General features: G+C 34.5%; 2 protein-coding genes across 5 annotated transcripts in view; both read right to left on the minus strand.

The window, feature by feature from the left end:
- Positions 1-4,757, minus strand: part of TRAM (translocating chain-associated membrane protein 1) — a 36,787-nt gene extending 32,030 nt beyond the window's left edge. For all 3 annotated transcript variants that reach the window (XR_010879667.1, XR_010879668.1, XM_067262532.1), the window contains exon 1: positions 4,565-4,757. Coding sequence is in view for 1 of the 3 variants with exons in the window: in XM_067262532.1 (XP_067118633.1) it covers positions 4,565-4,690 (126 nt within the window). In the remaining 2 variants the exon portion in view is untranslated. The remainder of the gene's footprint in view (positions 1-4,564) is intronic.
- Positions 4,758-9,940: 5,183 nt separating this feature from the next.
- Positions 9,941-27,834, minus strand: LOC136968566 (tRNA-uridine aminocarboxypropyltransferase 1). Of its 2 annotated transcripts, none has more exons than XM_067262559.1 (7): positions 27,816-27,834; positions 27,600-27,694; positions 24,742-24,985; positions 24,523-24,660; positions 15,654-15,892; positions 15,532-15,578; positions 9,941-10,804 (listed from the first exon to the last, which is right to left on the minus strand). In XM_067262559.1, exons 3-7 carry the CDS (start codon positions 24,976-24,978, stop codon positions 10,560-10,562), a joined length of 906 nt encoding a protein of 301 aa, XP_067118660.1. In that variant the 5' UTR covers positions 24,979-24,985; positions 27,600-27,694; positions 27,816-27,834; the 3' UTR covers positions 9,941-10,559. The 2 variants fall into 2 exon arrangements, with proteins under 2 accessions (XP_067118660.1, XP_067118658.1); XM_067262557.1 differs by having other exon boundaries at positions 27,813-27,831.
- Between the last annotated feature and the right edge of the window lie 114 nt (positions 27,835-27,948).

Below are 27,948 nucleotides of genomic sequence, written 5' to 3' on the forward strand. Positions count from 1 at the left end.
ACTTATCACTTGGTATAGCAAGTTTCTTTATCAAAACATGAGAACAGCTGTTGTTCTTAGTTTAATCAGTAAGAGACTGCATACATTCGTGTACATTTCTCTTCCATCCGATTGCTCTAATAACATTCCTCATTCATTACATGTACAAATTATTGCCATTACGAACACATCTGAAGCATTTAAAGTCCCAAAATTCTAAAGATTTCCTTTGTGAAAAACCAGAAATTTTAGATTTCCAATTCATCTTTAATAATTAACCAATTATTTTTCAATTTTTCAGAAAAAAAGCAGTTAAAAAAACATGCTTTTAATTTATTTACAGTAGAATTTTTTCTTCCTTGTTTTTTTTAACACAATGTCTGGAAAGTATCCAAATCAGATAATTCTCATTTGAAAACAGGTTTTTTTTTTAAAGCAAACTGATAATCACTTTGAAATAACCTACTTAAAGATCATGACAGACACAATTTAGATTTTGAGATTCTATATTATGGATGCATTGTAATTAATGTTAAATGCCTTCCATAAATACATTTTATACCAGTAATCTTGCCAGTTTAAATCATTGAAATCCTTCAAAAATTGAGTTATAATTAATAAATGCTTAAATGAAGATCTCTTGATGAGAAGGCTGGCAATTGTTGAGCATAATAGAAGTTTAACAACAAGAACTGGTGGAAACGACACAGATTCTCAAAAATTAGACAAATTTGAAGAGATTGATCCTTATGAAGTGAGATAATTGAGTGGAACACTAATCACTAATGATTTTGCAGGATGACAACATATTAGGCTGGTCTGCTTGTTGTCAGATGCATCCACTACTGCCCAGTCACTTTTTAGAAGTGGCAAGACATTTTATACTTAGAAAAACTGAAGTTGTCATTACTGGAGTTGTCAACACTGCACAGTTTTTCTGTGAAAAATTGGAGCTAAACTGTACAAACAAGAAAATAAAAACTAAGAGTTCTGCATCACTTTGAACAGAACACTGGAGCTATACATGAATGACAACTTCAAGTTTTCTAAATAAAAAACAACTCTAAAAATAACTACAAGAAAATATTTTTACTAATTGTAATTAAGGACAAGTAAAAACACAATATGTAACTGCTTTGCTAAACCAGTATTCAACCAAGCATGTAATTTAAATTGGCATACAAATAACAGTTTTCCTAATTATTGTTCTGCAGAAAGAGCATGCAATTACCTCTACAGACAATATTTATATTCTAAATTCAGATTTCTTCTTTACAGGCATTTAATACATGGCACCTATAAAAATAACCAGATGCACGAAGGAACGACAACTTTTCGTAAAAATAGTGCACACCATACAAAGAGATTTTCTTGCTTTCCTCAACAAATTTACAATATTTATATAAATTTGTAATATATTTATATAAATATATTACAAATTTCTTATATACTGTATATATAAGAAATTGTATATTATATAATGTATTGTATAGTATATAATATATTGTAATATATTTATACAAATATATTATAATATAGAAATATTGTAATATATTTATATAAATATAATTATATTACAATATTTCTAGTCAAGGCAGATGTTTTTTCTGAGCCTCCGAGTCGGTACACACAACCCAGATTCCGACGCCACAAAAGCTCTGTATTAATAACGGTAAATGATATCGTACGATAGTTCACCTCCACCATGTGATCTTAATGCCACTTTTTAGACTTACTAGACAAGTTATAAGTATGTCTTTAGCTTAAGTACGAGTTTACGTCGAGGTCAAAGTACAAATTCGGTACGTTTTTGCCGACTCCGACTCCACCCGAAATTTCTCCCGACTCCAACTCCCCGGCCCGGTTTTTTTACACATTTCAATTGACCTAAATCAAGATTTTGTCATCGCAGTCTCTCACCAAAATATTTGTTAAAACAAGCAGATTACTACCAAAAGATATTAAAATTTCAACAAAAGAATTTACCATTAGCCACAGCTGTCAAATGAAATTGGTAGAAAGGTGCTAAATTTCATAAAACTGAATAAATACTGGACTTTTACAAGCAACAGTAAAGTGAATTTGCAATAGTTTTTCCATATAAATCAACTTTATAGATGCAAGGTGATGATCCAGCCCTGCCAAATAATTATTTATCGTCAAAAATCAAGCAATTTCTTTAAAATTTATGTTGCTAAAGCGTTCGTTTTACCAAATTACGACCAAAGATTACTTTAAAAGTAGGTAATTGAATGTAAAATTGTAATCACAATTTACTTAACGAATAATACGAGACACGCTACACGAATATGCATCAATCTAACTACATTCACAAGAATGAAAATGTTAAAAATTACATTAAGCATTCTGCAAGTCAATTTACTACTAGATTTGCGTAACAAAGAAAATCTGTGGCTAATAACACTTAATGCAACTCATTTAAATTGCATAAATTGATGAATGGTACAAATATAATGCCACTGTAAGTGTTTGCATAGAGCCACAAAAAAAATCAAATGTAATTAGATATGTTATGCAAATCACCAAAGTATATCAAGAATCAGGTTATTGTTTGATAACAGATTTCAACAGATGCCAACTGAGAATATCCAAATGACATATGTTACCATATATTTCATATATAAATAACAAGACTTACAGCTTTGATAGAAAAAAAAGAAGTAAATTTTAAATCACATTTTAACATTTTTCTGGAAATTTGAAGCATTTTTGCAGCTAAATATGCTGAGAGAGTTATGTAAATGAAGTAATATTGGATTTTACTCCAGTGATGCTTTGTTCGGTCTATTTTAAAAAGTTAACAGATAAGTAAACCAAACAAACGGGATCAGTTCAATATAAATTGTTAGGCAAAAGATCTCGTTAATGCCCACAAATATTCAAACGACAACTAATGATATATTCTTTATTGAAATGACTAAAAATGGGATACTTGTTACACTATACTTGAGAATTGACACCTTACTAATGAGTTGTAGACTGTGCTCATAGGAATAAAATGTGAAAGGAACCAAAGGTTTACACAACCCTTTGTGAGATATCATTACAACATCTGACTGCAGCACTGTTGTTAAACAAATGATAGGCTTAATGGAGTGTGCAACATGAATCCAATCACAACCTGGAAGTAGCAGTGCAATGGCATTTGTCATGTTTTATGAGCATTCAGCCATCTCTAGTAAAGTGAAAAACAGTTTATTTTTAGCATAGTTTTCGGGAATAGTTCTAGATTTTTGATTTTTTATTTCGGATAATTCATTTTTAAACTTTGCCTTATTTTTGCGGGTCTTCAAAATTCCAGATATACCGATTTCGGGAGGATATATCTTGCCAAGAGTCACACGTGACCGTCGATTCTTTCGAATTTTTTTACTCCGACGTGCACGATCTACGGCTTCGATAAGGTTCTAACTGCCTCGTCCGTAGCTGCAATTTTACCAGTTCGAATGCATATAAACTGCCAAAACACGTGGTAACATATATTACCATAGATCACTTAGAGGAACAATATATTATTACACAAAAGCAGTTAATATTAATTTTGAATTATATAAAATATTTATAATCAACAGCTCAAATTTTTGCCCGATTTAGTACGTTTCAAACAAAACTCGGTACACACGATTCTAACGTTTAACCGGCAAGACGGTTAATTAGGAATCCTACGACGAAAGCCTTCGTAAACACCACGGACAAATAAAAAAAATTTCAATTAATTATTATTTACGTAAATTGCCGAAAACGTCGCACGAAAGACGACGACTCGACAAACACGGAGCGATAAAGCGCAGCATTTAACCTCCAGAAACAGTTTTTAACGATAAAATTTAAGAATTTGCAACGTAACTTTAGTTTCCATCCAACAATATTTGTTCGGAAGCATAGACACGGATTAAATCATAAATAGAACGACTAATTTTGCATAAAGTATGCTACAAAAGAACAAGCAGAAACCGAATATTCACCAGGCAAATTACCAAAAGGCGAATATTTCCGGGCGTGCAGGAAATCCCGCACGACGCGGCGCGAAACATACGTAAGCAACATATGTTAACACATTTTCCATACAGAAATGGGCACATTTATTAATTTTAGTGATCAAACCGTGAATTTTGTATCATATTCACCGAATTTACTATCAAAACTTTTAGTATTTTTGAGGAAGTGAAAAAAATACACAAGTTAACCTATGTTATATTTATTTACTCAAGTATTTAGGTCATTGCATGGATGCAACTGCAACAACTTACCATATTGATCCCCATTATTTACGCATTTAAGCATATTTAACTGCATCTTCTCCACGGAAATTAATTACAATTAAGCACGGAAACTGGCAACAACGTTAATTACCTTCAGAAACGTATTTAACGCCTTAAACACGTTTTACTTAATTAGAATTAATGAATTGGCGCGAAATAGAGTGAAGTTTACGTTACGCGATCGCTGCACGGACGAATCACGTGGAAAATCGCGGGTTTTTCGGGAATTCTGGTCGTTATGGAGGCGGATTTTCGAACGAACACGTTACTTCTCAGGCACGAATTACGGAATTTCGACTAACCTGAAAGAGCAGGCCGATAACGAATATCATGGCGATGCACGACACGATGTCCGCATGATTCTGTATGACGAATTCGTGGCTGAAAATCGGTGGATTTTTCGTAGAGGAACGTCTTTTCAGACCCATCTCGTTACGCTTTCTGCTGCCTTCTTGACAAGATGAACGTGGAAGCAGCACCGCACTCCAATGTTCTCGTGACGTCACCGAAATTTCGCTTTTAGTTTATATTTAGTGTTTTTTATACATTTATAATTCGTCCCAGGAATTATTATAGTTTTAATTTTACTTTTAATTTTTTTAAATTTGTTTTTGTATTTAAAGGTTATTCCAAGCGCGTCATTGTTGTTTTAGTACCGCAGAGATCGCGTATAAACACCTTCTGGTGTTAAATATTTTTACACAGATACTATTTTTTAAATTTTCGTTTTAACTCGAATTTATGCGTTTATAAATATAATTTTACGTATAATTTGATAGAAAAATAATAATTTCATTCTTCTTCTTCTTTATCTTCGTTTTTTCCCACGTTTATATGGGGTCGGCGTTTCCTTCTCTACGTTTCTTCCATTTCTTCCTATCAAGGGCTTCTTCTTTCTTAAGTCCCCTCTGGTTCCAGTCTTCTTTCATTTTATCTTTCCTACGCATCTTTGGTCTTTCTCTTTTTCTCTTTCCTTTTACTCAGTGGCGTAGCGTAGTGAGGGCGGCAGGGGCGGCCCGCCCCGTGCGGCACTTTTAAGGGGCGGCAAAATTTAACAATAAATAATAATAATACAATACACCTGTACAATACACAATAATAATGATTGTTCTTGCCGAAAAGTTCTTTAGAATTACTGTATATTCAAGTCTTTTAAATTGAGATACCTAAATAAGGGGAAAGCGAAATTTTCCTCCACCCCGGGCGGCTGACACCCACGCTACGCCACTGCTTTTACTACCAGTTTTCCGATCTTCTTTCCAACATAATTGTCGCTTCTTCGCTCTACGTGGCCAAACCATATCAACCTACATTCTTGCATCTTTTTGCTCGAGGGACCCACCTTAACAAAACCTCTAATAAATTTTTTTCTTTTTTTTCTATCCTTCCTTGACACTCCCCACATTCATCTCGACATTCTCATCTCCGCCATCTCCATCTTTCTTTCTTGGGTTCTTGTAATTTCCGTGTCTCCGCTCCGTATAACATTGCGGGTCTAACAACCGATTTATACAATTTTCCTTTCAGGTTGCAGCTAACTTTGTTGTAACACACCGCTCAGCTCCCTCCAGTTCGTCCATCCACATCGAATCCTATCCTGTACCTCCGAGTTTAACCCTCCTCCCGTCTCGACAAATGTCCCGAGATATTTCAAACTCGGAACCAAAGGGAGCGGCGCATTTTGGATTTTAATATTACCCTTCTGTCTACCATTCAGAATCACATAAGCTGTTTTAGTTCTGCTAATCTTCACGCCCCTTTCTTCCAGCCTTGGTTTGGGAAGATTCACACGGTACAATATCGTCCGCATTAATATAAAGTTCATTTTTATCATTTTTTCGGTGTAGATTTTCGCCTTACATTCAGTTTCGGTTTCGTTTTCCGATCGACTTGTTTTTTGGGCTGCAATTTGAAGAATTTGCGGATCTATAAATTCCTACTGTCGTTCGTCTACCTGTCTTTCTTTAAACTAGGGGCAGGAGACCTATTTACGAACTTCCGATTCAAAACCGAAGTCACTTATTTCAATTCGAAATTTTCTGTCGAAAGGAGTTAAACATTACCGAAGAATTTTTTAGATTTGGTTGGGCTAAAAGGAAATACTACGGGAGAAATTGCGTACGGGGCTTTTGAAAAAACCTTACAAAAAATGAACTCTCACTATTATTAAAACCGAGTGGAATTACAACCGATGGCGCCCAGTCTTTCGGAGGAGAGCGGTTTAATTAATCGGTATTCTCTCGAATAAATTAGCAAAAACGAAAATTCAAACGATTTATTTATTTGCCATTGTATTTTGCGGGCGGAGAATTTACTCGCTAAGAAAATTAACAGGGAACACGTTACGGATATAGTAGTATCCACAGTAGACTTTCCGAGAGGTGGCGCGTCGAACCATCGTCAGTTTAAAGAATTTTTGTCCGATATTGACGACGTTGTTTATTTTACTGACGTCAGACGGTTAAGCAAATGTTCAGTTTTACAAAGATTTTCAATCTCTTACCAGAAATAAAATTATTCGTGGAAATGAAAGGAAAACCCGTTAAAGAACTTTCAGACTGCGAACGGATGACAGATCTGGCGTGTTTTGTCGATATTACAACGCATTTGTCAGAATTAAATATAAAAATGCGAGGAAAAAATCTTATCTGAATTTATAACATAAAAGCGTTTATATCCGAGCTCAAATTACGGAGCACGCGACTGCGTAACAAATATATCTGATATACTACATTCGCATCAAGTACGGTATACCTACGTTGATTTACTAATATATGAATAAATATTTGTGATTTACCCGTATTTTTTTTTCTTATGTGCGCCCCGCGTCAGTTCGAAAGTTTCAAATGTGGCTCTTACGCAGTGGTGATATTCAGCGGGTTCGCACAGGTTCGGCCGAACCCGTTGTTAAAATTTTCAGTTTTCCGAACCTTGTTAAACACACGGAACATTTCTCAGTGGTTTTGCTTTTTTTTAAAAAAATATATTAAAATATACGTATTATACTCTGTAATACTACTAAACTAGAGCCTTATACCCCGTTCGCACCGAGCATTTCAATCTGGATTGTGAGCGAGGTCGGGGACTATGTCTCGGCGCGATCTCTCTCGACCGTTTCGATCTCGACCGAAACGAGGTTTATTCGCGATCGATTCGAGAGAGTTCTCGAAACTAGATCCAGTCATAAGACAGAGATCCCACAATCTCACTCGCGCGAGATAATACAAGATGGCCGTGGAACACGTGTCGAGCTATGGACAGCGAAATAAAGAGGATATTGTATTTCGAGAGACGATGACATCTGTCTATTCGGGGTGAAAAATTTCTCTGCCTAAAACAAAAAAAAAAAAAAAAAAAAAAAAAAGAAAAGAAAAAGAAAAAAAGGTCGACAACACTAATATACTATTGTTACCTGGTCTTCGCCCAGGGCTCGTTACGTTCCAAATACACCACTGATTATTAGATATATCGCAAGGTATTGTATTTATTTCTAGCCATTTCGTTTGTCGGTAATTGTCAGGGAAAAATTTTCTGCTAGCGAACCCTTTGTTAACTATTTCGAATATCACCACTGCCCTTACGTAGAAAAAGGTCGCCCGTCCCCGGCTTAGCCCCTTCGACTAGACCGGGGTTGGCCAACTTTCGCGTACGTAAGATCTACTTTCTGTCTTAAAAATGTGTGACGGTCGACTCGTCGCAGGCATAGTCTAAATGGGGAAAGGAGGTGTTAAATACGTACTATGTTTATATACTGTGTTTCGGTACCGGGTGCACTCCGGCGAGCTATAGGTAGTTAAAAGAAAAGACATAAATTCCACGGTTTCTTTAATTTTTTCAAAACCTTCAATTACTTTTTGGATTTCCGCCGCGTATTTGCCCATCTTATAAGTACAGTAGAGCATCGATTATCCGACCCCCGATCAACCGACCTCGTTCCTAGTCGGCAAATTCAAATGTCCGCTAGTGATATGGAGCTCCAATATTTGGCTGTCTTGGCTGCTTTAACATTATTATTGTTAAATTTTTGCGTGTTTTAGCTAGCAACACTGGCTCGACCATGAAAGGGAGGCTAGTATTTAAACCAGGCCTAATATACTACACTAATAATGTATTTTTTCATACTTTTCGGTTATCCGACCAACCCGTCCCCAATTAAGTCGGATAATCGATACTCTACTGTATTAATATTTTTATGTTTCTGCAGGTCATCGGCCGTATTTGGAAAATGATTCGGATGATTTTGTTGCAGATCTTTTAGAAAAATAAATTTTGTTTTATACGCATCTATGCAGCCGATCGTATCAATTAATGTTTCAATTTTAATTTTTACCCGGTTACAAATGTAACGCATTAACTCGAGACACGGCCGGCGATCGACCAAAATAGGCTCGGCCACCCCGAACTAGACGGTCTCCGGTCGGTTTTATATAGGATATAAAATGTTTCTCTCGATCTGCTTCAAATTATTCCTGTTTAACTCGGTATCCGAGGAAAATATAGACTACCCCGAAAACCGGACACCTTACCTCCCCCCATTTCATCCTCTTTTCTAACTTAATTAAAGTAAAACTTTATCGCACTAGGAATTTCGAATTAAAATTAGCAGATCATTCGAATAAGCGCAGTGATGTAGACGGTGCACCCTTATTCGAAGAAATAAAATCTCTCAAACGGCTTTTAGGTAAAAAAACGTTCTTCAATTACATCTTTTTAAAATAATAGTCTCCTTACTCCTGTCACAAATATTCTCTAGATACCATTTCCGTCTTGGAAGTTGGTGATCGGAGCCGTGTAAAGGTCGACGGTAAAAGCTAAACGACTACAGAGATTACAGAAGCAGTTATCTTTTACTTTAAAAAAAATTTACTGGATTAAGAATAGCTAGGAAGAGGAATGAGTGGTGATTATAGTCACTAGCAAAAGCATGCCCGGAGGTACCGTGGCACTGCCAAGCATTCTTTTGTCGATGACTATAGATTTCCTCTCATTCTTAGCCGTCCTCGAGCATTCGAGTGTGTTAAACCTGTCCATTCTTTGATATTATAAAACTGTAACAATAACAACTATATATTTTAGAATTAAAAAACACAATTAACAGTGTAAATATAATATACAATAGATACTGTCAGATATATGCAAAGATCTCTTTTTTCTGTATTACCAAAATACTTTGAGTGGAACCAACTCTCGGGTCATTGATGCAAGAGAGTGACTAGTCATCGAAAAGATAACGAGACCTAAATGTCGACGAAACGAGATGTTGCGGTGGGAGTACGAGTAGCGCTACACCCGACTGTATATCTTCTGCATCGTAAACTCTTTGTTTCGTCCAGAAATTTACACTTTAATATCAATTTGACATCATCTCTTTGATTTTATAATGAGCAAGTTTAAAATGTGATGTCAAATTGACAAAATAAACGTGCCAATTGTCTTTATCCCTTGGATAAGCACTGAAAACATGGTTAACCCCAAATCCAGGAGTGGTCAATGGCAAAAATTTGTTATCAACAGTGACAAAAATCCACACTGCATTTACCTATCACTCCTGGTTGTAAGGAGAACAAAGTTTGCACTGTATGTCTAAGCCACCAAGATTCCCCGAATCATTTCAATAATGGCAATTAATTACAATGATTCAAATTCAATGCGTGTTCAATTCCCAGAAACAGAGTAACTGCAATGTGTAAAAACATTTATTTCTCATTTCTATACAGTAGAACAATCGTGAGCCAAGTAAATAATAAGATGTATATAAAATCACTTTAATCCGGATCGGTCGATTTTTCTCCCAGCTTTAAAAACACCAAGCTAGATGACTTGACTTTATTGTAGCATATTTTTAAACAAGCTATCGAAAACAAAATTACGATTATAAAGTCAATAGCACCGAAGAGGGGCTATAAAGTCACAATAGCCCCGAAATGCATATGATGTATAATCTGTTTAAAAATATGCTACAATAAAGTCGAGTCGTGTAGCTTGGTGTTTTTAAAGCTGCGAGAGAAATCGACCGATCCGGATTAAAGTGATTTTATAGACGTCGGTATTATACGGCACCCGTACTACATTAAATAATAAGAGTACACGCTACTTACGTAACATTCTTTAATGCAATAAAACAATTTTCCAAACATACTTCTAATTTAAAATGCAGTTTGCAACCGATTAATGTAAAAAATAAATATCGGAAACATTAACTTCGTGTTACTACCAAAAACTGGAATACGAGTAAACGAGAACGGCACAACTGTTAACTAAAAGTACGAATCACCTGTATTATAGAAATCACAGCTTTCAGTCTTGGTAAGCTCTCAGCTTTTTGGGATCGTACAGGGTACGGATTTTATTGTACATGTATTTAAAAAAAAATAAGAGGTTGTCGTATTCGCCCCGGTAGGCTACGTCGGGATGGACTATGCGATGCAGTTCTACTAGAAAGTAGTAGATGGCTTCGATGGTAGATAAATAGTTGGGAGGTTTGTTTCTCTGATGCCTCCAGAATAATGATCTGTGAGAAGTCAACATGATGCAGGGAAGACCTGAAACAATATATTTAGTATTAATCATTTCAAAACACACCAATTTGTATCTTGTTTCTTTATTTACACTATTTTTTCAACATAGGATAATTTTGCCAGTTTTGCTTTCTAAATGCATTATTTTGTGATTTGTTTATTCGAGTCCAATGTTATGTATCTTCCAAAGCATAAATGATAATTTCCATTGAACTAGTTATTTAAAAGGTGACAAATGCAGACATGTCCTGAACTGGATTCAAACATGCAAAAGATAGAAGTTATTGTACTGCCCTTTGAGATAATTCCAGTTTCTTAATTATGATGTCTTCATCATTATTTCAGCCTTTTAATATATTAATAACTTTTATGTATTTTATCTTATATGTTTAATTGAAACACAAACTAAAGAGGGACTATTTTAAAGTTCGAAATGCATTTTTGTTTATTTTACATATTTTATACATATTGGTTTTAATCATCGTAAAACCTCTTTTTGTAAACTACAGTAGAGAGTCGTTAATCGGAACCCCGGTAATCGGAACGATTTTCAGTCGGACTGTGTCGTGCTGAATCGAACATTTTTGATACTAGATTTACTTCTAAAGTATAATTTTCGTGTTTTTATATTCTTCAATATATTTATTTTGTTTGTACAAAATGAAGAAATAATTTTTAAAGATACGATAGCCTCGATTATTATTATAAAAATTTTCGTTAGGCTTAAAATCGACGAAAATTCGACACGAAGCGACACGCAACGGAGAAAAATTTGAACGTCGGACAGGTTAATGTATTTTTTCGTACATAATCGGTAATCGGAACAAATCACTAATCCGAACAACCCCAGTCCCCAATTGATTCCGATTAACGACTCTCTACTGTATATATATATTATACTAACTATATAACTATATATATTAAATTTAAGAAATTTTGGTGTTCATGTTCACTGTGAGATAATAATATAAATAACTGTTTTAAGTTACTAGAAATGTTTAATTCTATTTGTACCCAAACTTTTATTGTGGGACCACTCGAAAGCACTGCTATATACAGAGAAAATTATCAGTGTTGAAACTGCTAATTGGGTATTGATTATTTCTGAATTTACATATTGAGAACATTGTGAGTAAGCATCCTGAATGAAAGCTTTTGTTTGTCTTTCTAGTTTTTGGTATTTTTTTTTTTATGTGTTTTAATATTTAAGGGATAATCAGCAGAAATTTTTGTGAAGAGATTAGAAAATCCTAATTACTCAAGACATGTGTTGTAACTTGATCTGGGCATCAAGTCAAAGGTGGAAATTCCAACATACTTTCATTTGTCTGAGAGAGTTTTTGTGTAGTCGTCATTTCGGTCAGTTGTATCCAAGAGTGAATAAAGTTAATTGTTAATTAACTACGTGTTTTACGTCGACCAGTGGAGTTTGTTTTGAACCATTCAAGATGGACAGCTAGTGGAAAACTTATAAGGACCACTTTAATTTTTGCTTGAAGACAAACTAGATTGAAAATGACCACGATAAGTGTGCTCTATTTTTTACTGTGTGCAGTGAAACTCTATACAAACTTGTAGTAACACTCATAGCCCCGAAAAAAATGACACTAGTTAACTTCAGTGTAGTACTTAATGCTCTTGATAGCCATTTTAACCCAAAACCTAGTGAAATTATCAAATTGTTCAAATTTAACCAGAGGTCACAAAAGCCGGGAGAGAGTATCGACGACTATGTCGCAGAACTATGGAAAATTGCAACAAATTGCAACTTTGGCGCCTCACTAGAGCATATGTTGAGAGATAGGCTAGTGGCTGGTTTAAGGGATAAAGGAATACAACACATGTTATTGGCAAAAACAGACACTACTTATAAGGACATTTTTAATACAGCATTGGCAACTAAGCATCTAAAGATGTTAGCCAGCTTGGGTCAGATGGAAACAACACCCAAGTGTATAACTTAAAGGCAGACTACAAGAGAAATAGTGAGCCAGCCAAATTACGTTGTTTTCGATGCACCGCAAATCATAACTTGAATAATTGCTGATTTGCTCAGGTAATCTGTAAATTCTGCGAAAACAAAGGGCACTTAAAAAAAGGAAGTATCACAAAACAAAAGAGTGGAAGAAGAAAAATTCCAAACCAGGGAAGAAATCAAATTGCGGTGTAAAGTACTATTTTTAGTATCTTAGGAAACCGACACTAACTGCGGCCGGTAAAACTTCCGTTAACCTAACGGGTACTTTACGCGGATTCGAGATTAGTTTGCCAGGCCTGAGCTTTTACGCGTGCACCGAAAATATTAGTAAGAATAACGACAAATATCAAGTCAAAGCAAAAGTTTCAAATATATTTAATTGGTAAATCGAATTTAACTATGTACAAATGTCTATAATCCAAAACAAAATTTTATTAACGAAAATCAACAAGTCAACCCGACATTAAAACTCAGCTACTTAGCTTAACTTAATCTTAATTCCCCTTTGAAAATTCGACAAATCAAATACTTAGGAACTACGAACAGAATCTCTTACGAACTAAACGTCTATCTGTCACCTCACTATACTAGGAACCTGTTTCCTCAATCCTCTCGCTATCGTCAAATCGAATTCCTCTTTAACACCTTGGATCGCCTAACTCTCAATCTGGACTTCGACCAGGAATCACCTCGCTCTGGAAATCACCTCGTCCTTCTTCGGTTAGCGTGCTGGTTTTATGCTGTGAGGTGACGTCACAATTCAGCTGGGTTACTCCCCTTATTTACATACTTAATTTTCTAACATTAAGTTTCTTTCTGGCAGCTTTAATTTTCCGACAAAATATTACAAACTGTTTACAAAGTATTTAGCACAGTTTTCTGGGATGTTTTATGACGGTTTAGTAAGTATTTCTTTTCTAGTGAGTGTGGGGATTCCCCCTCCATTTTTTTTCTGTGGACTGTTTATTTCCGCTGGGCAGCGCAAGTGCGCGAGATTTTTCCTACGGCGCTCGTTTTTTTTTTTGTGAGTTGGTTTATTATCTTCTTTTTTGGTTACTAATAAGAGAGTGGTGGGAACCTTCGTCCTAACTAAACATAAGCCCCAAACAAAATATAATAAAACGAAAAAATAATGCTCGGACTCAGTTCCTTACAGGGGCACAACAGAAAGAGGTATCCAGCCAGAGAGCCAGAGTACACAGAATTGAGGAACATAAAAATTTAACATCAAACCAGGTAGAGGAATATACATCTCTATTCAAAATACATGGAAGTAGAATACCACCTATAAAAATCTTAATCAATATTGAAAATATACCAGTCATGATGGAAATTGATTCAGGGGCTGGGTACACTGTAGTGAGTGAATGGATCTTAAAAGAAATTAAAATACAGCAAAACGAGTTAGAATCAGAAGAAGTCAAATTATAGACATGGGTGGATCAGAATCTGGAGATAGTGGGTACTACAATGGTGAGGGTGCAATTTAAAGGAAAAGTTATGAATCTGCCATTGTTAGTGATTAAAGGAAATGGACCAGGACTTGTTGGAAGAAATTAGTTTGAACCACTACGAATCAGAATAGAAGGACTATATCACCAGCATGATGCAGACTATCTGATGCAAGAATTCCAGCATTTATTCAATAATTCAGAAATGGGTCTATTTAGAGGTGAGGCAGGTTTAGCAATAAAGAAGCAAAGCCTATTTTTATGCGAGCAAGACAAGTTCCTTTTGCATTGAGAACAAAGGTAGAACAAGAGTTGAATTGACTTCATCAGTTAGGAGTTATAGAACCAATTAGAATTTCCAAGTGGGCCACTCCTTTGGTACCCACGATAAAACCAGATAGAAGTGTATGTTTATGTGGAGATTACTGCTGCACTGTAAACAGAGAGGCAATAAAAGTAGATGTATACCCATTGCCAGCCATTAACGATATATTTGCTTCATTATCTGGTGGAAAGGTATTTGCCAAGCTTGATTTCAAGGAAGCTTACTTCCAATTTCCTGTGGACCAGGAGTCATCTGAGATACCGACTATCAACACATGCAACAGTTTATATAGAATGAAAAGATTACCATTTGGAGTAAGTAGTTGTCCAGCTATTTGCCAGAGAGAGATGGAAAAGATCATAGGAGGTATTCCAGGGACAATGGTGATGATAGATAATATACTTATCATGGGACTCAATGAAGAAGCCCTACATCAAAAGTTGAGGAAAATTCTTAACTGGATATCAGAAGCTGGACTAAAACTGAACAAAAGCAAATGCCTATTCGGGACAAATCAACTTAAATTGTTAGGATATTAGATAGATGCTCGGGGCATTCGACCCACACTGGATAAAATTGCAGCGATCCAACAGGTTCAGGACCTGAAAAACAAACAAGAGTTACAGGCATTTTTGGGATTTGTAAACTTCTATGATAGATTTTTGAAAGATAAAGCAACCAAAGCTGAACCATTATATAGACTCCTAGACAAGAACAAACCATGGATTAGGAAAAAAAAACACAGCAAAGCATTCATGAAAATAAAAAAGATTCTAACACCAGAAACATTATTAATCCATTATAATTTAAATAAATCAATATTTTTGTCCTGTGATGCTTCACCATATGGAGTTGGAGCAGTACTTTCACACATATTAACAAATGACAATGAAAATTTATAAATGTACAATTTTTTCAAATTGCAACCCAATTAAACATTCAAATTAATACAAATTCCAATAAACATATGCATACATTTTACAACTTATTTACTTACTTCGTATACATTCATTGCCGTAAATTCGTTTTGTTTGCTTCCACGTGCTGAAAATAATACAGAATTCATTATTTGGATTGAAAAATGATAATTTAAAACATTTTATCCCTGTAAAAACTGACCTGTCAATAAAAACAACTTTGTCGAATGGAAAGTTATGGTTAAATTGATTTCGTTGCATGTTTTGGCAATTTGTAACTTCTTCCGCATTGCTCGTCTTCCTGCAACTATTTGGAGGCAAGTTGTTGCAGAATAATTTATTCTTATCACATTCTAAGTTTCCTTGGTCAAACTTACTCGTATTCTCTTCAAAATAGTCACTGAGATGCATAGCATTCTTGCCAGGAAATATTAAAATTACCTGTAATGAAAATTGGAATTACATCTTACTAAGTAATATTTTGCAGGGTTATTTTAAATTTTTCCTAAAATATTTTCAGTTGAATTGTGAGTTGTTTAACAGAAATTCAGATTCTTGAATCAGAATCCAATATTATGATCTGGACTGATGCAATCAATGACATAAAATGTTTAAAAATTGTAAATTTATCTAATTAGAATGTTATAGCAAGTGTTAAAATAACACAGTCTACTTACATTCATACATTAAAAATATTCACTTGTTTTGTTAAGATCAGTTTGAATATTCACAATGATAATCATCCAAAACATTCAGTTCTAAAAACTACATTTTGGTAGAAAAGTTTGATTGTTTAATTCAGTGTTTCTCAACGGTGGCAATTTATTCATGTTGGGGGGTGATTAGTAACAATTTATATTTTGGGGGCGAAAAACAATTTTCTGAGGGTGATATAGTAAAACATTATATTAAGAATAATTAGATATTTTATTCATTATATCGTACAATAATTAAACAAATAGCATTTCTATAATCCTTCTTCCTTCCACTTTTAACCCTTTTCTGTCACGTGGCAGGAATTATAATATTCGGGGGTCCCGATTAGTCAACTGACGAAGGGACGAAAAGGGGGTCGTGCCCGAGGGTAGGGTGAGACACGTGGTGAGAGAAGAAAGGACACTTTTGGGTTCACCACCAAGGAGAAAGGTCAAGCAAGAGTGATGGAGGACCGTGCGTAAGGCTTAGGGAAAGAGAGAACGAGCCACGGGAGATCAAGTAGGAACGGAGACAAGAATTAATTGGGATAACCGTTCCGGAGAGATCCAAGGAATGTGTTCGATAATAATTATATTGAAAAATCCCCGATGCTAACGGATTTGCCGTGCACAAAGTGACCGACGTCGTTATCTACCTAAATATCGGGACTCACCAACTAACCACTGGTAGACTTTTCTAGTCATTCCTTAGCCTTCTTTCTCTCTCTATTAGTAATAGTATTAGGTTTAAGTTTAGTTGTAATTATCTTAGTTTAAGCGGGTTACTCATATTCTAATTTGTCGCGAGAAGGTTGAACGAGAGATGAGACTCTGTAATTCTATATATATAATTGGTTCGGTGACGGGCATTCCAACCTCTGTCTATTTATTCTACTAATAAAGTGATTTATCTTTATTTGCTTGTTGTCCACACTTTCACAGTATAATAATTAAAAATATTAATGATGATTAAAGACAAAGCGCAGACTATAAAAGAAGAAAATAAAAGGAATAAAGTAATAAAAATATAAAAAATAGTTTAGTAATTTTACTTATTATTATTTTTTTTAATTGTTTAGAAAACTAAACAGTACATTAAACCATGTCTAAAAAACGAAAATGTTGCCAATATTCCGTTGAATATTTAAAATTTGTGAAAATCAACAACTTTAGTGCCTTTGACCGGTGTGCTTCTCTCTTCTTTCTCTGTAAAACGCAAACGTTTTCGAACCTCGTTGGTTCTTCGTCAGGCGTAACGGAATTCTGTTCGACAAAATTTTAGAAAAAATTTGCATTCTGGAACGCTGTCGCGTGTAGCCGATGTCGTCATATTAGACTTGCGCGATGTGAGTATAGCGCTACGTCAGGGATCTGTTGAGAAAGGCTTCCCAAGCCGATGATAAGATGATCTCCTTTATAAAATTGATGCAGTGCGTGTTACTGCGGGTGTTGAGTAAGATGTTAAGCTTATACATCTTACTCAACACCCGCAGTAACACGCACTGCATCAATTTTAAAAAGGAGATCATCTTATCATCGGCTTGGGAAGCCTTTCTCAACAGATCCCTGACGTAGCGCTATACTCACATCGCGCAAGTCTAATATGACGACATCGGCTACACGCGACAGCGTTCCAGAATGCAAATTTTTTCTAAAATTTTGTCGAACAGAATTCCGTTACGCCTGACGAAGAACCAACGAGGTTCGAAAACGTTTGCGTTTTACAGAGAAAGAAGAGAGAAGCACACCGGTCAAAGGCACTAAAGTTGTTGATTTTCATTTATTTTCACTCCGGTGTTATTCCTTTATATATTTTATTTAAAATTTGGTTTTATTGCTTCGCCAAGTAATGAGCAGTTACCAATGTGTCTTGAATGTCATCAAGTTTTTTCAAACGAGGGAATGAAGCCTTCAAGAATGAAAGAACATTTATCAAGAAAATATCCTGATAAGAAGGACAAAGATGTTGATTATTTTCTTAATTTAAAAAAGAAGTTAGACAATTGTAAAACAGTTGTGAATTTATTTAAGGATTCGGCAATTCAACCTAACAAGGGTCTTGTGACTTCATACAAAATTTCATTCTTAATAGCAAAATGTGGCAAGCTTCATAATATTGGGGAAAAATTAATAATTCCAGCTGTTCGAGAAATTTTAAGCGATACGACTACATTAAATCCAAACAGTATAATTTCTTCCATTCCTTTAACGATACTGTTTCCAGACAAATTGACAAGATGGCTAATGATGTTGAAGAACAACTTTGTGAAGATCTTCAAAACACAGAATTTACGTTACAATTGGATGAAAGTATAGTTCGTGATAATGAAGCAATATTACTGGCGTATGTGCGATACATTAAAAATGACAAAATCATCGAGGAAATGTTATTTGCAAAATCTTTAACTACTGATACTAAAGGTTTGTCTACTTTTAATGTTGTGAAAACATTTCTTGATGAGAATAATATACCAATTTCTAACATTCTTGCTTGTGCTACTGACGGAGCTCCAGCAATGATAGGTAGACAGCGTGGATTTATTACCTTATTGAAAGCAGAAAATTCTAAAATTTTCAGTATACATTGCATTTTACATCGACAACACTTAGTAGTCAAACGACTCAGCGATAGGCTGCATCAATCAATGAATTTGGTAATATCTTTAATTAATAAAATCAAAGCACATTCTTTAAATGACCATTTGTTTCGAGAATTATGTCACGATAACAATGAAGAATATGAATGTTTGTTGCTTCATACAGAAGTTAGATGGCTATCTAAGGGTAATTGTCTCAAAAGATTTTTTAATTTGTTTGATATTATCATTGAATTTCTACATACAATTAAATATGAAATCACATTTAATGTTGAAGTATTATGTAATGATGTTGCTTATTTATCAGACATATATGAAAAGTTTAACGAATTTTTGACAAAAATGCAAGGCAACAATATCAATCTCATCAAAGTTAAGAGTTCCGTAACATCCTTCTTAAACAAACTAACTCTCTACAAAAATAATATGACTCGTAGAGAATTTTCTCTATTTTCTTGTTTAAATACAATAAATGCAAAAAATATTGGGGATACTGATTTAGAAATATATTGCACACATATTGAAAATATAAAAAATGATATGAATATTTGCTTTAAAGACGTAGAACAGCTAATAATACCAAACTGGGTAATAGATCCTTTTAACGTGGATGTAAATAGGATACCTGCCTCAATACAAGAAATTATGATTGATTTGCAAAATGATGTTGAAGCAAAGATACGAAATGCTTTGGAATGAGATCAAGTTATTAATTATGGCATTTCCAACTTCTTATCTTGTAGAAAAAGGATTTAGTGCTATTGTACAGTTATTGTCCAAACAAAGAAATCGGTTACAATTAACACAAAAAGGTGATTTGCGATTACTTTTGACAAATTTCAAACCAAAGATAAACAGATTGGCTCGACTTCGTCAGCCTCGAGGTTCGCACTAACAATAATTTTTCTGTATACTTAAACATTTTATATTCAATAAAAAGTGTTAGATTTTATTATATTTGTTAACACTTATGTTTTTTAATTTTGTTAATTATATTAAAATCTAATACGTATTCTGAGTAAATAAATGTTTAATTTTTTACAAAGTATATAATTATCAAATAAACTAATAAACCCAACAAAATTTTTTTCGAAGTGAAGGGGGCGATACTACGTGATGGTTTTATTGAAGGGGGCGATGATTCGTTAGAGGTTGAGAAACACTGGTTTAATTAGCTAAAATGAGGTAACAGTATATTAAGATTATGTGACTAGCACAATAACACTCATTATTAGCAATGACAACAACCTACAATGGTATAACTTAACAAAGGTAAAAAAACCAGAAATGATTCCTGTATATGTACTATTTGTGATAAATCATGGAATTTGGCAAAAATGTGGCAAGTGCACCATTTTTCAAGCAGAGATGTGGGCCATCAGCAAAGCTGTGGAGCACATCAGCACTAATTATAACAATATGCATGTCTCTATCTTCACGGACTCACTATCTGCACTCAACCTCTTAACTAGCAGAAACCAACATCCAACTGCAGAAAAAATCAGAAGAGATTTACATGCTTCCAGATGCACTTTTTGACATTAACTGGATCAGAGCACACCAGGGTGAGCGGGGAAATGAGAGAGCGGATACTCTGGCCAAGGAGGCTGCCACGGACAAATCCCTCTCCATTTCGTATTGCAAACTGAGTAAACGCACACTCCGCAACTTTCTGTGTAAAGAGACTCTTACTCTCTGGCAGCAAAGCTGGGACCAACATGAAGATCATATAACTCACCTTTATTCCTAACCTCAAGACATTCCAGCAAAATAGTTGGTACACCCCCAAATACAATAATTCTCAAGTATTCACAAATCACAGAAGGTATGCTGCATATCTGGTCAGGTTTGCCCATGGCACATCACCACTGTGCCCGACTTGCAACGTTGGGGATGGTGCTCTACACTACCTAAATGACTGCATGATATTGGATCAGCATAGACTCGAGTTACAACTCTTACTTCGGGAGCAGGGGTTGGGGTGGCTCTGCGACCCGGCTGACTTCTGGAGGACACAAGAAATTTTCCAGGCTTTCGACAACCTGACTAGAAAGATTAGCCAAATCACACATAACCTCACTTTCCTCTAGGGGTACTGCGAGTGTTCTGTCCTTTTGTGCTGTCCCTATGCGCTGGCACTGTAAGAGCAAAGGCATGCTCGTACAGCCAGCTGGGTTCCTTACTTCTGTTTGTTGATACGGTTTTACCGACACGCGCAAAGTTTGTCACGCGGTTAACTGTTACTTCACTCTCAATTCTTTCATTTATGTATGTGAAAATATATATATCTGTATACCTGTAAATTTATCTGTCTTTATTCCCGGTAGTGCCCAAAGCGGAACCGGGCTATGTACTAAAATTGGTACCTAATAAACTTAAAATGAATGAATGAAATGAATGGTGCCATCTGCCCGATGGGCATATGTAACACTGTTGAATTGAAACAAGGAGACCTGTGTGAGATCACGGTCAGGCAGTTAGAATCTAGGATCCCTAGATTTACCTAACATCGTACATATAAAAAGTATATTGACATTTACCCAACATCGTACTATATAAAAGGTACATCAACGATATTCTCATTCTATAAAGGGTAAAGCCAAACATATTAGCATTTATAATAAAAATAATGTAAAAGACAAAAATTACATCAAGATAACTCTTATCTTAAAAACCGATGGCGTCGGATAATATCATTCATTTAATTATTTGCACTGTATATCAGTACACAGAAAGTTTATCTCCATTCTTTTCTGACGTTCGGAGGCAAAAAATTCTACAGTATCCTAGTATCATAAAAGAAGCAGATTAGGATACTGTAGAATTTTTTGCCTCCGAACGTCGGAAAAGAATGGAGATAAACTTTCCGTGTACTGATATACAGTGCAAATAATTAAATGAATATTAGCATTTGTCGATTCATTCAACGATAACCCTTATGGCTTGACCCTAGAGATAGATCAGGCTCATGCTTCCGAAGCCCATTTCCTCGACATTAAAATCAAGTTCGAACAAACAGCAATCTACATGGAAGTATACTGTAAACAAGGGTCAGAACATCTATACATACTGGCAGGGCCATGTGAACCTCCCTATTATAAAATGGCAGCCTTTAACGCCTTAATTAAGAGGACCTACACACACTCGTCTTCTCAGATAGCTCTCAGAGCCGAGCTGAGGAGTATTGAACATATAGCCAAAGAACATGATTATCCTGCCATAAATTGATCCATAGATGGCACTGTTGCCATGAACTAGACCCAACCCAGGCATCCAATGAACTTCCACCCAGTATCATCCCAATTACATACAATTCGTACCTTAAATTGCTATACTTTGCGATGGCTAAGAAAAAGAATATTCGCATCGCTTACAGAAGATGTGCTACAATATTTGACATTTTGTGGAACGGAAAAGATACCCCCAACAAAAAACGATTCCCGAGTGTGTGCACCATCCCACTCATGGACATAGACGGGACAGAAGCCTAGTCTACGTAGGATCCACCAAGCGCTCCATAGAAGTGAGAATGAAAGAGCGCACAGCATATATTCTACATGCAAGGATCACCTCTGCTCTAGCCATCTACGCCTCAGACCCAGGTGTAGAACCAATGTTCAATCAAGCGAAGGTGATTCACACTACGCAACACGTACACCATCTTTGATGGCTAGAGGCTATTTACATCTGCATGGCTACACTCAAAGATGGTAATTGCATTAACCATAAAGATGAAATCACTCTGTCAACGGCCTGGCAGGCGCTTGTAGACAAGAACTTACAATAATCTACAGTGGTTAAAGAGGTGCATGCCTGAATGACATTATCAATATTCATGCGATAGAGTTTTGACTGGTGTTCCAATTGAATTTAATTTGAATTGCATTTGTTCAGGAGTTATTAGTTACCTGAAGAAGAACCCGAGAGTTCAAAAATGTTCGTAACGGTCTGTTTGTTAGAAGACGCACACCGGTAACAGGCTCAGTGGTATGTTTGTTTTCTTTACTCCGGTGTAGTATCACTGTTGTTTGAGTTACCATATATTTTTGTACAGCATAATTCTAAAGTGCACAGGCTAAGTAACAATTCTTGTTAAAATCAAATCAACATATGATCCACAAAACACATTATATCAGGAGCTTCAATTCTGAGGGTTAGACTTAAATACAAATAAAAAATCCAGCAATGAGTTTCTTAACTTTCCCAGCAACATTTGGTGGCACAATGTTATGATATTTTATTAAAAAGCTTTTTATATTTTTAACTATTATAAAAATGGCAATGAGCCTAATGTTGAGTGTAGGGATGGGGTTTATAAAAACTTTTTAATTCTAATAATGAATAAAATTGTCATTAAGTCCGAATTAACTCAAAATATGATACGCCACCACCTTTATCTCCCTACCTTGTTGACCTTTGACCGCCAAAATTTAACAGCATCAATCCCCTAATACACAAACCTTCTTGCAAAAAATTTCAAAAATTTTCAACAAAATGCACAGGAGGAGTTATTAAGTTTCAAAGAGGGTGAACAAAATTGTGTTCCCCCACACACAAACATCCATACATAAAAAATAACTCCAAATTTTTTTGCATTTCTCAATATTTCAAGATCCCCAGAGTCCAAAAATGTAAAAACTGGGTAGGGTCATTTTTGACCAATTATCATACTTTCTGTCTGTTATAAATAACAGGACCTGGAAAGTAAAAAGAAATTTTGTACATTAATGTGAATAAATGATGAAAAATACTGTGCCAATCTGGAATAGACAAAATATCTAGCAGATCTGCATTCAAATCTAATTTAGGCAAGCAGATTTATTTTTAACTATCTCCATCCTGTAGGCACTAAGAGGGCCTTTTAATCGAGCCATTTCAGGTGCAGCCAGGCCCACAGGGGGAGGGAATTTACAAATTTGAATAGACCACTCTCCAAAAAATTCCTAGAGCTTCTCTGACCTGTTTGGATTCATTGATGGGTCCCCAAAGTGGTAAGCTGCTCCCTTAACTGCTTGGCCCTCAAGCCAAATAGAAGGCAGTGGCAAATCAGATATCGCAATGAAGAACAGTTTTAATGTCTCAAAAACAGTTTCTTTATGATTTGAAAACTGTCACTTTTCATTAAAAAAGTATAAAATATTTCAAAAATTATAATTTGTCTATTTAAGCATGCTATTTTTAGGTGAAGACAAAACAATAGTGACAAAACTGTCATTTTTGTTTCAAATTTACACAAATTATTATTTTAGATATTTCTTTTATAGTTTTATATAATTACAGATAGCCTTTAATGTCAAAATTTGAAAGGATTGAATTAAAGGAATAAGGCAATGCAATACAAGGGCAATCTGCCAAGGTAATAATACCTCCCAGGAAGACATATCTAACATCTAAATAGGTACCAATTTCCCATAGAGGGAAACTGGTACCTATTTAGCTGTTAGATATGAAAGTAAACACAGTAAACTCCACATGGCCAGCCCATTAGTCAGGCACAAACCTGTGACCAACAACTAGTGTTTAGTGATTCACATCCAATTTGTCACTGGTGAGCTAAGTTTGCAAGGCTAATGCAATTAAAACTCAAAAATGTTTGTTGAGAAATGAATTTTAATTCTTTCTTTTACCGTTTTTAAATTTTTCTAGTTTATAGCAGATGATTTTAGAATTATACCAAAAGGTATAAACTATTAATCGATTTTATTATGTCAAGAATCAAAACTTCTCAAAACTCTGGTAAGTATAAAGTAAATAATACATAAATGTAAGCTTATAAAACCTTTTCTTTTGCATAATCTGGAAATTCAGGATACACATAAACTTTGACGTCGTCCGGAGCAAGAATGGCCGCATGTGCCGACGTACTCTTACCGTCCACTTCTCTCGGATGCTTAATGATGTCTATTTTGACGGGTAGCTAATAAAGTCGCATTAAATTAAAATTACATTAACATAAAGATAAAAGATTAAAGAAATGAAAATGAAAAGGCAAATTTACTTTGAGATAAGGAATCTTTTCTTTAATTTCATCTACTGGAACGTAGCAGTTGTAACAATAATATCGTCTGGATTTGTAGCAACGTGGACAGGCACTCCTTTCCGGAAGTTCTTCCAGGAAATCACACGAGTTAATAGAAAATTTGGAAAGTGGATCAGCACATTCTCTGTTTGTAAACAGACAGCTGGACTCAATTAAGTACTTCCTTTTTGGCTTTTCTTTTTGAACTGAAGCCATTCTTAATCTATAAGATATAATTAAGGTTAAAATAAATATTAGACATTACTGAAGTACAGAAACTGCTATGGTTTTCTTCCTTTCAGTAATTAAAATGAAATAATTCCCTTAAGGAGATGGGAGAAATTTTAGAAACCTTCAAATGTTGAACAAGAATCATTTTAGATCAAAATTTGAGTATGACTGAATGATCAAGATGATAAAGGCATCGTGACTTGGTGCCCTTATCATCATGGCACCGAACAGCTGTTCTAAGAATCTGGTTTTGAATGTGAGTTAGCTTAGGAATTTTTATGAGTGAAGTTGACCCATCTCTCACTATCAGGATGTCCTATTTTATGCTTGGTAAAATGGGACATCAGAATCCATCACAAGGGGCACAAAAAAAATCTCTTAGTATCCAACGGAAATTCAATCATATTAAATAGTAACAAGAAGCTCAGAAATGTATTTTACAGATTTGGTTCAGCCTTCTGGGACACTAAAAAGTAGCCTCTGTAAAGCTGTAGATTGTAGATTCTATTTCTGCATTTTACTTGAAAAAATTGTGATTTTAGGTCTTGAATCTATTTTACTTCTTTATTTTTTAAGTCTTTTTGCTCTCAGATTTGATGCTAATTTTCTCAAAAACCTGTCAGTTTTCTGACATAATACATATAGGAAAATTATCTACTGATATCACAGGTTCAAAAGCATCCATCATCAATACTTAAAATCACAATTTTGTTGAATGAAATGCAAAAGTGGAACCTGTAGGATGGGATAGTTTTTAGTGCATCAGTATAACAAAGCAAAAAATAAACCAAATCTATGAAATACATTTCTTAGTCCCCTTGTAAGATTAGACTAAATTACTGAAGTCTAACTTCCAATTTAGTAAATTTTATTTTGAAAATACTTGTATATATTTCATTTCAAGAAATGCCCTTTGATAATCACATATAGCATAATCACTTACTTTTTAAGCCACAATTTTATTTTAAGGCACTGGAAGATTTTCATATTATCCAAGAATATATGATTATCTAATGAATGAAGCCAAATTGCACAAAGTGATTGAAGGTACTAGCATTCTACTTTTTTTTTGTAAACAAACATAATTTTAAAGCTGAAAGACAGCTGTTCAACTCATTTTATTGCAAAAATGGCATCAAGTGTGCTTTTAATTTGATAACAAATGATGTCTAATAGAAAAAAAACTGATTCAAGTAGATTGATTTATAGGATTTGATGTTTCTTCTTGTTTTTATAGTCAGGAAGTGAGATTTATGCAAAGGAGAAAACAATAACAATAAAAAAACATTGTAGCTTTGAAAGAGAAGAAACAAGAAGAACAGGTATTCAAGTAAATAAGTAAAGCAACAATGAACATTATTATTTATTTTGTTCATAATTATTATAATATATCAAAAACTGATATTAATAAAACTAATAAAATATAATCTAATTTTTGAACTAAAATATCTAAAAACAATTATCATGGACTAGAATTAAACTAAACATAAATTTTAATTACAGAATTTTGTATAAAAGAAGGATGTTTAAGACATATGTGCTAATAAGGAAAAAACCCAGTGGTTGACAGGTTTTAGAACCAAAATATGTTAGTTAGATCTTAGAGATGTTTATGCTGAAAATTGCAGGTGTTACGGACAATAGGTATGCCAGTAGAGCTCGTAGGCATACTCTTTCGATACAGAGACGGCTTTTTCCATCTTCGGTCTCTTATTTACTACCGGCTTTCGGTCTCGATTTAAAAACACGACCCATTTTGTATTTTTTAAATATCTCGCGTCTCCGATCGTCTCGGATATTTTCAAATACCGACCGAGTATCGCTTCGACTCGGATTTAATCGAGGAACGTTCTAAAGCAGTTTGCATCGAAATAGCATTCGTCGCATACATTCACCGTAAGGATACTTTTGTACAGATCGTTCTATAGTTAAAACTCTTCGTATTTTTGTCTTTCACGAACGGTTTTTATCCATAAATTCACAAACCGGCACGATTCGAGTGCACGTCTCAATCAAACATATTTCGACATATAACCGTTTTTACAGTCCATAGCAGCTCAAACTTTGGCTTTAGCCAGTATTTATTAAGTACTTTTAAAAAAATAAATCACACCTTTCCTTTGTAACATAATTAGAAAGTAATTTTAAAATTTAGTTAAATTCTTCTAGCAAATAGACAATTCTGGAAGCAAAGATTGGCCCAAAGCTGCAATTTCTACTTTTATTTTCTCAGGTTTGCATTTAATTTTTATTTTAGACTCGTTATATAAGCAAAGGTTGTAGATTTTCCCTTACTCCATGTCAATCTTTACTTAGAGTTCCCCTTATCCCTTACTCTTTCTGAAGTATTTAATTAAATGTAGCTTAACCACCAATGTTTAAGCTAATTAATTAATTATAGTTCCTAAATATTTTATAAAAGTCAATGAAATAAATGCCATATTTTGTGTAAAGTTAATGGAAATGTCATCTTTACTTACACATTACCGATTGGATATTGTTGATTAAATATTTAATTACAGCTTGAAAGAAAAACAAAATTAATTATTTACATGTTTATGCTTAATACTGCATTTTTAAGAGCGTAACGGAAAAAACATACTTACCGATTTTAATAAGATAAATGGATGTTTGCATCTGTTTAGAGACGAAGACACCTCGTATCACGCAAACATTTTGTGAAAGTGTAGTAACATTTATGCTGAAAAAAATAATTTAATCATTACAGCAGATCAATACGTGGCTATATTTAGGTAAATATCCTTTAATTAATGTAAAAAAAACATTGTAAATAAATTTATGGTAAAAAACATACAAACCACGTTGTTTCTTGTCAATTTCAAGCACGAGACAAGTCATCCATTTCTATTTTTAGCGCCCTCTGCAAAATGTAAATAAAATTTATGGTTTATGTTATATTTTTTTAAAAATATAAAAAATATATTTACATTTTTA

This window comes from Centruroides vittatus, unplaced genomic scaffold (genome assembly GCF_030686945.1).
Source record: "Centruroides vittatus isolate TY-2023 unplaced genomic scaffold, ASM3068694v2 contig_15, whole genome shotgun sequence".
NCBI classification, from domain to species: Eukaryota; Metazoa; Arthropoda; class Arachnida; order Scorpiones; family Buthidae; genus Centruroides; species Centruroides vittatus.